Below are 15807 nucleotides of genomic sequence, written 5' to 3'. Positions count from 1 at the left end.
ACAACTCTGTAGGTGAAAACGGTCTTCCTCATCTCAGCCCCAAAGGGCCTACCCCTTATTCTTACACTGTGACCCCTGGATCTGGACTCTGCCAACATCGGCTCTAGAATGGCTCTAGATTGTAAAGCCTCTGGTGGCCTTTGGAGGCTCCAGAACAAAAGGTCAACTGCAGCAGACCAGGGTTGGGTTATAGCAGGGACTGGAGGTGCAGTATATGGGGGAAAGGATGATGATAGTAAGGAACGCATGGGATACTTGAAGTTAAGTGGAATACTTATCTAAGCTGGGGTCACAGACGTGGGCTGGGACCTGCTCAGGAAGGTTGCCTTCGAGTTGCAATGTTGCAGGCTTTGCAAAGTGCCGATGTACAGACCATGCTGGTGGAACCGAACATTACGGAAATGGGGCCAGCACAGTGGCGGAGCTGGTAGCGCCACTGCCTCACAGCGCCAGAGACCCAGGTTTGATCCTGACATCAGATGCTGTCTATGTGGAGTTTGCATATTCTCCCAGTGACCGCGTGGGTTTCCTCTGATTGCACCAGTTTCCTCCCACAACTCAAGAACATGGGGGTTTGCAGGTTAATTGGACCTTCTATAAATTACCCCACTAGTGTGTAGAGTGGCAGAGAAAATGGGATAACATGGAACTAGTGTGAATGGGTGATCGATGGTCGGCGTGGACTTGGTGGGCCGAAGCTGTATCTCTACACTACACTAACCAAAACTGTAAAGGGAGAGAATTGTAGGATTAGGGAGATGATTCACAAATCTAAAGAAGGAAATGAATAAATAGCCAGCTACATCCATACTGTGCTGAGAAAGCAGCATTTAGAAATAAGGAACTGCAGATGCTGGTTGATACATAAAAGGGCACAAAGTGCTGGAGTAACTCAGCAGGTCAGGCAGCACATGGAAAGGTGACGTTTGATGAACATAGGGTTGGGATATATAATGCCGTGACTTTTTGAAACTAGACAATAGACACAGACAACAGATGCAGAAGTAGGCCGTTCGGCCCTTCTAGCCAGCACCGCCATTCAATGTGATCATGGCTGATCATCCCCAATCAGTACCCCGTTCTTGCCTTCTGCCCATATCCCCTGACTCCGCTATTTTAAGTGCCCTATCTAGCTCTCTCTTGAAATCATCCAGAGAACCGGCCTCCACCTATGTTTGAATCACTATGTTTGACATGGACTTTTTAAATGGAAATCCCAACTTTTGTGTAATTCGGGTGAAATCCTTAATTTTTTATAGTGTTTAATTTTTAAATTTTTTTAAATGGTATAATTTAGCAGACGTGTATGTGGAATTGTGCAATCTAATATCCAGGCATGTTGTGTGTGTGTGTGGCTTCATTTGCGATCTTTCTCTTTAAAGCTGGAGGGTTGCATCAGGGGAGAAATCCAAACGGTTCCTCTGGAAAGCTCAACCAAAGAAGAAGCCCATTGGACCTTACAACGTTGCTCTGGACCAGTGACGTTGCACTTCCGAGCAAACTTTGACGGTAAGCCAATAGCAAAGAGAGGAATAGATCGGGTAGATGCGCAGAATCTCTTGCCCAGAGGATACGTGCCCTGATGGATAAGGGAGTGTTTTACATTTAGCTCTTAGAGCTAACGGAATCAACAGATATGGGGAGAAAGCAGAAACGGGGTACTGATTCTGGATGATCAGCCATTATCATATTGAATGGCGGTGATGGCTCGATGGGCCGAATGGCCTACTCCTGCACCTATTTTTCTAGGTTTCTAGTCGGTGAATCGAGGACCAGAGGACATAGGTTTAAGGTGAAGAGGGAAAAGATTTAATAGGAATCTGAGGGGTAACATTTTCACACAAAGGGTGGTGGGTGTATGGAACAAGCTGACAGATGACAGTCAGAACCTTTTACCCAGGGTGGGAATATCAAGGGCTAGAAGGCATAGTTTTAAAGAGATGTGTGGGGCAAGTTATTTTACATAGAGGGGTGGGTGCCTGGAACATACTGCCAGGGGTGGCGGTGGAGGCAGATATGAGTGTATATGCGTGATACATGTTTTAGAGGCTTTAAGATGGGCATGTAGCAATGCAGGGAATTGGATCACCAGCAGGAAGATGGGATGAACTTGGCACCATGTTTGGCAGGGATGTTGCGGGCCGAAGGGACTGTTCCTGGTGCTGTACTGTGCTGTGTTCAGCGTCTGGAACATGTGTAGGAAGGAACTGCAGATGCTGGTTTAAACTGAAGAAGGACACAAAGAGCTGGAGTAACTCGGCGGGACAGGCAGCGTTGCTGGAGAGGAGGAGTGGGTGATGTTTCGGGTCGGGGTCGGTGAGGTCTGAAGAAGGATCTCGACCCGAAACGTCACCCATTCGTTCTCTCCAGTCATGTGTACATGTCTGTATGAGGAAGACGCACCCAGATGGGGCCAAGCCTGATGTCCAGTGACCTCCTGAATCTCTCGCAGTCTCTATTGCGACTGCATTTGTCGTCATTTTGATGCTGTTACAAGGGACTTGTCGTACATGCCTTTCACCCAGCACAAGCTCTTTATTGGCGTGCTTCAAACCTAAGCAAAAGAAATAATATGTTTCTAAAATGCGAATGAATGTTGCGGCTGTTTACTCAAGCATGGATACAATTTTAAATCTAACCTGCAAGCCACAATGGATGGAGGTTTAGTTATGGGCTGGGGTGTGAAGCTGCCTATTCAAGTCTGTGTATTGAATTTGATAATCTGCACTGAAGCATGAACATCTTTTTCAGAGGTGAATTGTGGTCATGCTTCGTGTAGAAAAAACCCGGCCCTCTACAAATCAGGAGCAGCTGCAGAAACTGGCGCGACACGGTGGCGCAGCGGGTAGAGTCGCTGCCTCACAGCGCCCGTGACCCACCCAGGTTCGATCCTGACCTCGGGTGCTATTTGTGTGGCGTTTGCACGTTCCCCCTGTGACCACATGGATTTCCTCCGGGTGCTCCTGTTTCCTCCCACATCCCAAAGGCACCAGTAACATTGCCTTGAACGTGCAGAAAAAGTGGGATGATCTGGAACTAGTTTGCACGGGTAATCGATGCCCTAGTGAGACCACACCTGGAGTATTGTGTGCAGTTTTGGTCCCCTAATTTGAGGAAGGACATTCTTGCTTTTGAAGGAGTACAGCGCAGGTTTACAAGGTTAATTTCTGGGATTGCGGGACTGTCATATGCTGAGAGAATGGAGCAGCTGGGCTTGTATACACTCGAGTTTAGAAGGATGAGAGGGTATCTCATTGAAACATATAAGATTGTTAAGGGCTTGGACACACTAGAGGCAGGAAACATGTTCCCGATGTTGGGGGAGACCAGATCCAGGGGCCACAGTTTAAGAACAAGGAGTCAGCCATTTAGAAAGGAGACGAGGAAACACTTTTTTTTTACAGAGAGTTGTGAGTCTGTGGAATTCTCTGCCTCAGAAGGCGGTGGATACAGGTTCTCTGGATGCTTTCAAGAGAGGTCTAGATAGGGCTCTTAAAAATAGCGCAGGGGAGAAGGCAGGAACGGGGTACTGATTGGGGATGATCTGCCATGATCAGATTGAATGGTGGTGCTGGCTCGAAGGGCTTATTCCTGCACCTATTGTCTATTGTTTATTGTCTATTCTTGGTGGGCTGAAGGGCCTATTTCCCCGCTGCATCTCTAAACTAAACGAGCCATGCACTGCCATTCAGGGATGATCATGGCTGGTCATCCAATTCAGTATCCCGTACCTGCCTTCTCTCCATACCCCCTGATCCCCTTAGCCAAAAGGGCCACATCTAACTCCCTCTTAAATATAGCCAATGAACTGGCCTCAACTACCCTCTGTGGCAGAGAGTTCCAGAGATTCACCACTCTCTGTGTGAAAAAAGTTCTTCTCATCTCGGTTTTAAAAGATTTCCCCCTTATCCTTAAACTGTGACCCCTTGTTCTGGACTTCCCTAACATCGGGAACAATCTTACTGCATCTAGCCTGTCCAACCCCTTAAGAATTTTGTAACAGTATTGTTTATTGTCTATTCTTGGTGGGCTGAAGGGCCTATTTCCCCGCTGCATCTCTAAACTAAACAGAGTCCATAACACTGATGAGAGGGATTAAATGATGTGATCTCCAATTACAGGTTGGTGTAGTGAGAGAAATACAACATCATCTGTGTCTCCTCTTCACCAGGCTCAAAATGGACCATTTACATTTTAGATTCAGAACAATAACCATTTGGAAATCTCAGGAGTCCCTTGATCTGAGGTGGTGAGCTGTTTCCTGAATTTAATTTACTACCGAATTGATTTGCAATAAAGCTGGGATGGGTGCAGCAGTACAACACACTGGGCCATCACCCCTGCAATTTATCACTGGAAGATGTTAATCATTTTCTGCCCATTCTCTACAGGAGGGAGGTCAAACGCCCGGCCAAGTGGAACAGATATCGAACAGGCTTGATGATTCTCTTGCATGCATTCTAATGTCTGCACAAAAGGAACCTCGAATGCTGCAATCTGCAGCAAGGCACAAAGTGTCCTGATTAGTACGGGTGTCGGGGGCGATAGGGATTGGGTGGGGGAATGAGGTTGAGAGAGAAAGTTATATCAGCCATGAGTGAATTGCGGAGTAGACATCGTTCCCATAACATAAACACATGAACTTATGAAGTGCTGGAGGAACTCAGTGAGTCAGGCAGCATCTGTGGAGGGAATGGACAGGGCCACAGTCTTAGAATAAAGGGGAGGTCATTTAAGACTGAGGTGAGAAAAAACATTTTCACCCAGAGTTGTGAATGTGAGTTGAGAGAAGGCAGTGGAGGCCAAGTCACTGGATGGATTTAAGAGAGTGTCAGATAGAGCTCCAGGGGCTAGTGGAGTCAAGGGATATGGGGAGAAGGCAGGCACGGGTTATTGATTGGGGACGATCAGCCATGATCACAATGAATGGCGGTGCTGGCTCGAAGGGCCGAATGGCCTCCTCCTGCACCTATTTTCTATGTTTCTATGACATTTCAGATGGGGTCCATTCTCTAGACTGGCCAGGTCTAGAGAATGGCCAGGTGTATCGGCTGGTGGTTTATTTATGATGGTCACCCATCAGTAGGACAGAGAGTCAACCTACGATTCATTGATACAAACATACAGTTTGGAAACAGGCCCTTCGGCCCACCGAGCCCACACTGTCCGTCGATCACTCTAGTTCTATGTCATTCCATTTTTGCATCCACTCCCTACACATGAGGGGGAATCTAAGGGGCAAACACATTGACAAAACTGCACAGCTTTGGGGATGTGGGAGGAAATCAGAGCACCCAGCACGGTGGCGCAGCGGTAGAGTTGCAGCCTCACAGCGCCAGAGACACGGGTTTAATTTTGACTACAAGTGTTGTCTGTACGGAGTTTGCACGTTCTACCCGTGACCTGCGTGGGTTTTCTCCGGGAGCTGCGCTTTCCTCCCACACTCCACAGACGCGAGGGTTTGCAGGTTAATTGGCTTCCGTAAATTGTAAAATGTCCCTGCTGTGTTTATTCTCAAGGTTACAAGAAACTGCAAAAGGATCTGGAAGATGGCTGCATCATGTCGGGGGATTCGTTTTACGTTCGAGCCAATCTAAGTATCGCCGGGCAGACGGACAGCTGCTCGATGTGCGTGAAGTGTGACGAGATCATTCACGTCTTAGACACCATGTTCCAGGGCAGATGTGAATGGCTGTGTGCTCGAGTCGACCTGTTCACCGACAAGGACCTGGAAAGAGGCACCATTCCGAGTTGCTGCAGGTAACTGGGGTCGGGATTTAACGCACTAGGTTTTCCAATTGCATTTTGACTATCGTGCTCCTCCAGATAATCTTGACCAAATAGTTGTTTGTAACTGTGGAGCCTGTGGACATGGTGGCCAAAGTGGGGTCAACTCGAGATGAACCTAGCGATGGTGAATGGTCAAAGCACCAAATACCCTCCCTCTGTAAGATGGTGAATCATTTTGTTTGGCTACACTTAGGATAGAAACATAGAAACATAGAAATTAGGTGCAGGAGTAGAGGCCATTCGGCCCTTCGAGCCTGCACCGCCATTCAATATGATCATGGCTGATCATCCAACTCAGTATCCCGTACCTGCCTTCTCTCCATACCCCTGATCCCCTTAGCCACAAGGGCCACATCTAACTCCCTCTTAAATATAACCAATGAACTGGCCTCGACTACCCTCTGTGGCAGAGAGTTCCAGAGATTCACCACTCTCTGTGTGAAAAAAGTTCTTCTCATCTCAGTTTTAAAGGATTTCCCCCTTATCCTTAAGCTGTGACCCCTTGTCCTGGACTAACCTAACATCGGGAGCAATCTTCCTGTATCTAGCCTGTAGGATAGATTGTTTACGACAATAACACCTTGACACCTGTACTAGTCAAGAATCTATCAATCTCTGCCTTAAAAATATCTATTGACTTGATCTCCACAGCCTTCTGTGGCAAAGAATTCCACAGATTCACCAGCCTCTGACTAAAGAAATTCCTTCTCATCTCTTTCCTAAAGCAATGTCTTTTCATTCTGAGGTTATTAACCTCTGTTCGTAGATTCTCCCTCTAGTGGAAACATCCTCTCCACATCCACTCTATCCAGGCCTTTCACTATCTTAAAAAAAAATGGTTTCATTGTTTGTGATGCAGGCACACGTTATTGATAGGGGATGATCAGCCGTGATCATAATGAATGGTGGTGCTGGCTCGAAGGGCCGAATGGCCTCCTCCTGCACCTATTTTCTATGTTTTTTTCTATGAATGTGAAAGTCTTTTCAGCTTTGACAGCTGGTGATGGGAAGGCGCGGGTCAAAGCATTTGTTGTATCAGGCTGTGAACTTTGTATCCTCAGCAACCAGGACAGATGGTAGAAAGGATGAGTGAGGAGTGTAGGTGAGGCAGGTATTGTTGGGATGTGGAGCAAAGGGGAAGATACAGAGTGCAGAATATAGTTCTCAGCATTGTATCGCATCAGTTCCCCAGTCACAGCCCAATGTCCACAATGGGGTAGAGGCAATAGACACTAGGTGTTGGAGTAGGCCCTTTGAGCCAGCACTGCCATTCAATGTGAACATGGCTGATCATTCCCAATCACTACCCCGTTCCTGCCTCCTCCCCATATCCCCTGACTCCGCTATCTTTAAGAGCCCTATCTTGCTCTCTCTTGAAAACATCCAGAGAACAGGCCTCCACCGCCCTCTGAGGCAGAGAATTCCACAGAATCGGCAGTACCCTAGCTTATGGAAGGACAGTTCAGAAGCCTGATAACAGAGGGGAAGAAACTGTTCCTGGGTCTGATGGTGCGGGCATTGAAGCTTCTGAACCTTAATACTGCGCTGGCTCTTTGCAAAATCTTCCTGTTATTTTTTTATTATTCCACCACTCATTGTCTCGTTTTTCCTACGGCCATTTTCAGAAGCATCCAATTTGAAACATACTATTGGACACAGAATCGGGGGACTGCAAAGAAAGAATATTTATCCATTAAGCAAATGAAACCGACACTCAAATAAAGTTATCTTTGAAAGGAGCTGAATATATTTATTATCTGGCATATAAAAAAGAATGCAGTGCCACCCAGAGGATAGATAACAGAGGGGCAGCAGTTCACATCTGAGAGAATTTATTGCCGTTTCAAATATATCCGAAGCAATCCCATCTATCTTAAGTATTCTTGGAGTACAAGCATAGTAGTCTGTGCTCACTGCAAATGGCTCGGATCACAGGGAATGAAAGATTATTTAGCTTTAAAGCTTTTTATTAATCAATACACTAGTTAATAGAATTTTTGACAAGAAGGTGCGATTAGGGATGCAGACTGCTGGTACTTGGACCCATGCCCTGTGTTGTACTGAGAGGCAGAGACAATGTTTCTACCTTTCCTTACCATTGTCTGCTTTAATCAGAGGGTGGTGAATCTGTGGAATTCTTTGCCACACAGAAGGCTGTGGAGGCCAAGTCAGTGGATATTTTTAAGGCCGAGATAGATGGATTCTTGATTAGTACGGGTGTCAGGGGTTCTGTGGGGAAGGCAGTTGAATGGGTTAGGAGGGAGAGATTGATCAGCCAAGATTGAATGGCAGAGTAGACTTGATGGGCCGAATGGCCGAAATCTACTCCTGTTCCTGATGACCTTATTATCTGTCGTTTTCACACCTTACCCTTCCATACCTTACCCTTAAGGGGTTGGACAGGCTAGCTGCAGGAAGATTGTTCCCGATGTTGGGGAAATCCAGAACAAGGGGTCACAGTTTAAGGATAAGGGGGAAGTCTTTTGGGACCTAGATGAGAGGAACATTTTTCACACAGAGAGTGGTGAATCTCTGGAATTCTCTGCCACAGAAGGTAGTTGAGGCCAGTTCATTGGCTATATTTAAGAGGCAGTTAGATGTGGCCCTTGTGGCTAAAAGGATCAGGGGGTATGGAGAGAAGGCAGGTACAGGATACTGAGTTGGATGATCAGCCATGATCATATTGAATGGCGGTGCAGCCTCGAAGGGCCGAATGGCCTCTACTCCTGCACCTATTTTCTATGTCTGTGTTTCTATATCTCTAGACTCCCTCTGCCCTGACTCTCAGTCTGAAGAAGGGTCTTGATCTGAAACATCACCCATTCCTCTCTCCAGAGATGCTGCCTGTCCCAATGAGTTACTCCAGCATTTTGTATCTATCTTCGGTGTATATCCAGCATCTGCAGTTCCTTCCTAGACAGTCAGGACCTCTTTCCCAGGATGAAAATGTTAAAGACGAAAGGGAATAGTTCGAATCCATTTGGAACAAAGTCAGTCTTGGCTAAATGGGAACATTTTCGCTTCTAAGTTAGAAGGTTGTGTGTTTAAGGTTTGTTGACTTTTGGTACAGTGACAATCTGTGTTTGGCATGTTGTTCAAACAGATCAGATATACCATTCATAGATACAATCCGTTCAAATTCAAGTACAATAAAAAAGTAAGAGCTCAGAATGCGGTTCTCAGCATTGTAGAATATCAGTTATGAAGAGTGGACAAAAGCGCTGGAGAAACTCAGCGGGTGCAGCAGCATCTATGGAGCGAAGGAAATAGGCAACGTTTCGGGACGAAACGTTGCCTATTTCCTTCGCTCCATAGATGCTGCTGCACCCGCTGAGTTTCTCCAGCATTTTTGTCTACCGTCGATTTTCCAGCATCTGCAGTTCCTTCTTAAACAAGTTATGAAGAGTAAACGGACACAGAGTGCCGGAGTAACTCAGCAGGTTCGGCAGCATAGAAATATAGAAACATAGAAAATAGGTGCAGGAGTAGGCCATTCGGCCCTTCGAGCCTGCACCGCCATTCAATATGATCATGGCTGATCATCCAACTCAGTACCCTGTTACCTGCCTTCTCTCCATACCCCCTGATCCCTTTAGCCACAAGGGCCACATTTAACTCCCTCTTAAATATAGCCAATGAACTGGCCTCAACTACCTTCTGTGGCAGAGAATTCCAGTGATTCACCACTCTCTGTGTGAAAAATGTTTTTCTCATCTCGGTCCTAAAAGATTACCCCCTTATCCTTAAATTGTGACCCCTTGTCCTGGACTTCCCCAACATTGGGAACAATCTTCCTGCATCTAGCCTGTCCAACCCCTTAAGAATTTTTAAATACTTTTTAAGACTTGATATATTGATAAATGCTCTCCTCCCAAATGCTGTCCAACTTGACATCATGTTCGGCATGGACTTGATGGGCCGAAGGGCCTGCTTCTGTGCTGTGCTCAGTTTTTTTTTATGTAACACCTGCATTTTTCCAGCATGTTCTGTTTTTACTTCAAAGGGACAATTGGCTGTACAGTGCTTCAAGTTGCCTTGAAACATGAACTGAGAGGCACTTTATAAAAGCAAGTCTTTCATCCTTTTTTATTCAATTTGAAAGCTGAAAGAAACTTTAATGTGGTATTAAACCGACAACATTTATAAGTTGGGAAGCTCCTCCTACCAGTTATAAGTTGTTACTTCCATTTGGATCCAAGTCAGCCTTGGCTGAACGGTAAAGTTTTCACTTCTACATTGGAATGTTGTGGGAATCTGACCCATCCCAGAGTGTTGAGCATGGAATCCACACTGATCGTCACAGATGGGTAAGCTGTTCGTTTGGAGATGCTCGCTGAATGGAAGGTTAGATGTCTGTTGCCAAAGATCCTTTATCCCTGCCAGAGAGAGAGAGAGAGAGCAATCTCCGACGTGTAGGTTATGGATTATTTATCAATTAACTCCCCGGCAGCAAGTTTATCTGCTTGTTATCAGGATGTTGTGCGTGGAACTAATTGTTTTAGTTTAGTTTAGTGACACAGCGCGGAAACAGGCCCTTCGGCCCACCGAGTCCACGCCAACCAGCGATCCCCGCACATTAACACTATCCTACACACGGCAGGGACAATTTACATTTATACCGAAGCCAATTAACCTACAAACCTGCACGTCTTTGGAGCGTGGGAGGACACCAAAGACCCCGGAGAAACTCATGCTGGTCACGGGGAGAACGTACAAACTCTATATGAGACGGCACCTGCAATCGGGATCAAACCCGGGTCTCTGGCGCAGTAAGGCAGCAACTCTACCACTGCGCCACCCTGCTTGTATAATCACTTGTAAAATCCCCCAGATTATAGTAGTCACTACATTTAAGGACAAAGAGGTACATTTAGAAATATGTTAAGATCTTTAGAAATATATTAAGAAATACGTTTAGGCCTGGGAGTATCTAGGATGTTCAGTGATCATGACGCTATATAACTGCGTGTTGATTATTTTTTATCTTTGTGCTTATTGGGAGAGGGCAACTTTGGAAATATTATAAATAGACGCAAAGTGCTGGAGTAACTCAGCGGGTCTGGCAGCATCTCTGGAAAAAATGGATGAATGATGTTTTGGGTTTGGGAGCCTTCTTCTGACAGATCGTAGTAGGGAGAATTGGTATTTTGATAGATCAGAGATGCACAAATTAACAATACATTTGGAGACACGAGAAACTGCAGATGCTGGAAGATGCAGAGACCCCGGTTTGATCCTGACCTCGGGTGCTGTCTGTGTGGAGTTTGCACGTTCTCCCTGTGACCGCGGGCGTGGTGCGTTCCTCCAGGTGCTCCACTTTCCTCCCACATCCCAAAGACCTACATGGGAGGTTAACTCTGGGCCGTGTGGCCGGACTCTGGGCCGAATGGCCTGTTTCCATTCTGTATATCACTAAACATTCACAGGCCTTTCTATCAGCATAGAGGGTTAAATATCTGCCATTCAGTGGGAAACAGACCCAGAAGTTCCCATCTGCAACTGATATCTGGAACAAGGATTAATATTATGTTCCAATTGCTAATATTAGCAACACAACTGGCCGCTGCTAAGATGAAGAAATCTGTCTTGTATTTGTGGCAACATTTCTGCTGGCATTAATGAGCATAACTCATCATGCGCCCACTTTCAGACAATTCTTGGAGCATAATTGGAGGATTAAACAGCACAGAGGAAATCTGATAACGCTATCATATGCTGTGCTGCTCTTTGAACCAGCTATCAGTTTGGTTCCACTGCCACTCCTCTTTCCCAATGGCCTGCCAATTATTTTGTTTTCGTTGTATTCATCTAGTTTTGAAACTTTTCCTTATACTTTTCTGGAATGTTGGCAAAGAAAAGATTTACGAGGATGTTGCCAGGACTAGAGGGTGTGAGCTATAGGGAGAGGTTGAGTAGGCAGGGTTGCTATTTCATGGAGCGCTGGATGATGAGGGGAGATCTTATAGAAGTGTGTACAATCATGAGGGGAATAGATCGGGTAGATGCGCGGTCTTTTATCTGGAGTAGTGGAACCGAGGACCAAAGGACATAGGTTTAAGTGAAGGAGAAAGATTTAATAGGAATCAGAGGGGTAACATTTTCACACAGAGGGTGGTGGGTGTATGGAACAAACTGCCAGAGGAGGTAGTTGAGGCTGGAACTATCCCATTGTTTAAGAAACAGTTGGACATGTACATGGATAGGACAGGTTTGGAGAGTTATGGACCAAGCACAGGCAAGTGGGATTAGGGTAGCTGAGACATTGTTGGCCGGTGTGGGCGAGTTGGGCAGAAGGGCCTGTTTCCACACTGTATGACTCTATCTATTGCCTATCCTAAATGCCCTTGAAGAGTAATGGTGAAATGCTGCAGTCCCTCCGGTGAGGATGTGCCCAGAGTGCTGATGGGTCAGGACTGCTCGGGTTGGGTCCTCTTGACCATGAAGGAACAACAATCTATTGTTAAGTAAGGATGGTGTGTGATGGAGGGGAACCTGCAGACATGGGGTCTTTAATCCCATAAAGTTTAGTGCAAGATCAAGCCAGAAAGGTGCGATCAAAGATAGTCCGAGGGTCTCCAATGAGGTAGATAATAGTTCAGGACCGCTCTCTAGCTGGAGATAGGATGATTCAGTTGCCCGAGAACAGCTGGGAAGAAACTGTTCCTGAATCTGGAGACAGTCGAGAGACAAGTCACTGTCCTCTGGGCCCCCTGCCTCTGTGAGTTGTTCTTGTAATTAAAGTATTCACTTTACTGATCCAAAGCTGGAACGTGGTGGCTCCTGTGTTGTTGAATGTGTGGTGCTGGGCAAAGGTCATTGACCGCCAAGGACAGGTGGTTAGACTGCCTCTTGTTGGAGATAGTTGGGAGATACAGCATGGGAGACACAGGCCATTCAACACCCGTGGTCGGGATCGAACCCGAGTCTCCGGCGTTGCATTCACTGTAAGGCAGCAACTCTACCGCTGCGCCACCGTGACCGCTTGTACTACGCACGCGTGCGTATGCAGTAACATTTTATTCAATTGAACAGTATATAAAACAGAATGTCACTGTATTTAGGTACATTTGACGATAAAATAACATTGAACCATTCCCTTTTTTTCTCAACCCCACCTCCCCCCCCACCACTCCCACTGCTATTTGCTCACCCTAACCCAGCCCCAAACGCTCTCCGCTTCCCTCATATAACAAGTTTGGCTTTTTTAGCGGGATATTTTGATATCTATAACTGAGGTGAATTTGCCAACTAACACACAGAACCAAGGAAATGGATATTCTGGTTTACAAAAAGGAGGCACAAAATGCAGGATTAACTCAGGGGGTCAGACAGCTTCCCTGGAGAACATGGATAGGACTTGAGTCTGAAGAAAAATCCCGATGTGACATGTCCAGGGTTGCTGCCTGACCCACTAAGTTACTCCAGCGCTTTGTACCTTTTTTTACCTTCTAACATATTCAGTTAGATGAACAGTGGCCAATCTGAACATCCGACCTTTTTGTCCTGGGCCTCCTCCATGGCCAGAGTGAGTCCCACCGCAAATTGGAGGAGCAGCACCTCACATTTCGCTTGGGTAGTCCCTGCTTTGTCCCTCCTTCCCCTCCCCTTCCCAGCTCTCCCACAGCCCACTGTCTCAGCCTCTTCGTTTCTTCTTCCTGCCCCCCTCCCCCTCCCCCACCCACCCCGTACCAGTCTGAAGAAGGGCCTGGATCCGAAATATCACCTATTCCTTCGCTCCATAGATGCTGCCTCACCCACTGACTTTCTCCAGCATTTTTATCTGCATTCATTTGTTGAAAATGTTGACGTTGGATTCACAGGGATAACAAATGAAATGAAGCAGCAGTGCAGGGTTTGGAAGCTGCTGTTATGTTTTGTTTTGATCTATTATTGTGTTAGATATCGTGCGTTGTGGTTATGTGTATGCGTTGTTTTCCTGGAGATCACAAGTGTGGCCTCTTCGCTGAGCTGTCAGCTCGAATAGAATTCAACATAGTGCGAGGATACAGTTACCTCCACACAACCACGGGCTCCCAGTGACCTCACGCCCCCACTGCCTGCATCCATCATGCTGCAAAATTGCAATTTTAAAGCACCAGCTCAAAAGAATCCAACATAAGTTTTGGAAAATGCATTCCCAATTTCATTGTGTTTGAAGATGATATTCCGTGCACTCTCCGAAGACTGCAGGAAGATGAGACTAGTGCATCCTGGCATCATGTTGGGCACGGACATTGTGGGCCGAAGGGCCTGTTCCTGTGCTGTACTGTTGTATGTTGGGAGAATATACTGGGAGCGTAGAAAATAGGATCAGGAGTAGGCCATTCGGCCCTTCGAGCCACCTCCATGCCGCTCACTCTCCCAGCTCCTGCAACCGGAAGTGGCGCCAGCACGCCGGGTGACTGGGGGGGTGGGGGGGGGGGGGGGGGGGGGGCATGGGTGTAATTGTATTGTGAGCAACTTTGGGCACCATATCTGAGGAAGGATGTGCTTGCTCTGGAGAGGGTTGAGAGGAGGTTTACAAGAATGATCCCAGGAATAGGAGGGAGAGATAGATCAGCCATGATTAAAAGGCACAGTAGACTTGATGGGCCGAATGGCCTTTTTTTTAGTTTAGAATTTCAGGGTGGAAACAGGCCCTTCAACCCTCCAGGTCCGTGCCGACCAGCGATCCCCGCACATTAACACTATCCTACACCCACTACGGGACAATTTTTACATTTACCAAGCCAATTAACCTATAAACCTGCACGTCTTTGGAGTGTGGGAGGAAACCGAAGATCTCGGAGAAAACCCACGCAGGTCACAGGGAGAACGTGCAAACTCCGTACAGACAGCACCCGTAGTCAGGATCGAACCCGGGTCTCCGGCGTTGCATTTGCTGTAAGGCGGCAACTCTCCCGCTGTGCCACCGTGACTAATTCTACTCCGATCACTTATGACCTTATGAACGGGAGCATCGGTGTGCTATAACTGAAATCAGCTGTCTTGAGGTCCGTTACTGCGAGGGTTTACAGTACTGCTGTCTGATAAAGAGAACTTTCCTCGACTTGTGTAAGGGGAATGCAGCCTCAAAAACCTGCTGATGGCTCCAAAGCCGTGAGGTTTTGCTGTTAAATAATTCAGAACAACACAGGCAGGCTAGGCAAACAGCTGGCAGATTCAATTTCATGTGAATAATTGTCAAGTGATCTATGTTTGTGCGGCAAGCAAGCAATGCTCATGCACACTGTGTGGAAACAGTGGAGTGAGTGCCTTTGTCATGGATTCATGCCCATCAGTTCTTGAACATGCAGATTCAGGCAGAAACAGGACACAAAAACAGCCATGACGTTTTTAATCTTTCTAAGCTGAACAGCAACTTGCATTTGAGTCTCAGTTACCCTGAAGTGGTTTCCAGCTAATGATGTACTTTTCAAGGGTGGATGAAGCAGCAAATACAGCAATAGATTCAGCAACATTTTCCACAGGTAGCAATGTAATAACGAATGGATAATTGATTCTGGTGATTGTGAGTCGTGGATGATTTTATCTGGGGCTCCAACAGTGAGGAAGTAGAGGCAAATGTGTAGAGATTTTAGGTTTGATCACATCCTCCTTCTTCTAGTGTATGGCGTGCACAGCCTAAAGTTATAGGACAACTTGTTCTACATTGATTGCATTCGTCAAAACACGTGCAGGTTGCAATCTTCCCACCCCATTTGATCACATTGTCTTAGAGTTTAGATATATAGCATGTTGACAGGCCCTTAGGCCTATCGACCATCAATAGTCCGTTCCCACTAATTCTATCTTATCTCACTTTCTCATCCACGCCCGACACTTGGGCAGTTTTATAAAAGGCCATTTAACCTACAGAAACATAGAAAATAGGTGCAGGAGTAGGCCATTCGGCCCTTCGAGCCTGCACCGCCATTTAATATGATCATGGCTGATCATCCAACTCAGTATCCCGCATGTCTTTGGGATGTGGGAGGAAACAGGAGCACCCGGAGAAAACCCACATGGTCACAGGGA

At 46.5% G+C, this 15807-nt stretch overlaps 1 protein-coding gene across 2 annotated transcripts in view; it reads left to right on the top strand.

Annotated features, from left to right (window-relative positions):
- Window positions 1–15807, top strand: part of card11 (caspase recruitment domain family, member 11) — a 217962-nt gene that overhangs the window by 179471 nt on the left and 22684 nt on the right. For both annotated transcript variants that reach the window (XM_055651008.1, XM_055651009.1), the window contains exons 17-18: window positions 1383–1509; window positions 5520–5760. In XM_055651008.1, coding sequence (XP_055506983.1) covers window positions 1383–1509; window positions 5520–5760 — 368 coding nt within the window. The remainder of the gene's footprint in view (window positions 1–1382; window positions 1510–5519; window positions 5761–15807) is intronic.

The sequence above is a fragment of the Leucoraja erinacea genome, chromosome 20 (genome assembly GCF_028641065.1).
Source record: "Leucoraja erinacea ecotype New England chromosome 20, Leri_hhj_1, whole genome shotgun sequence".
Lineage (NCBI taxonomy): Eukaryota > Metazoa > Chordata > Chondrichthyes > Rajiformes > Rajidae > Leucoraja > Leucoraja erinaceus.
This window is presented reverse-complemented; position numbering and strand designations above follow the sequence as displayed.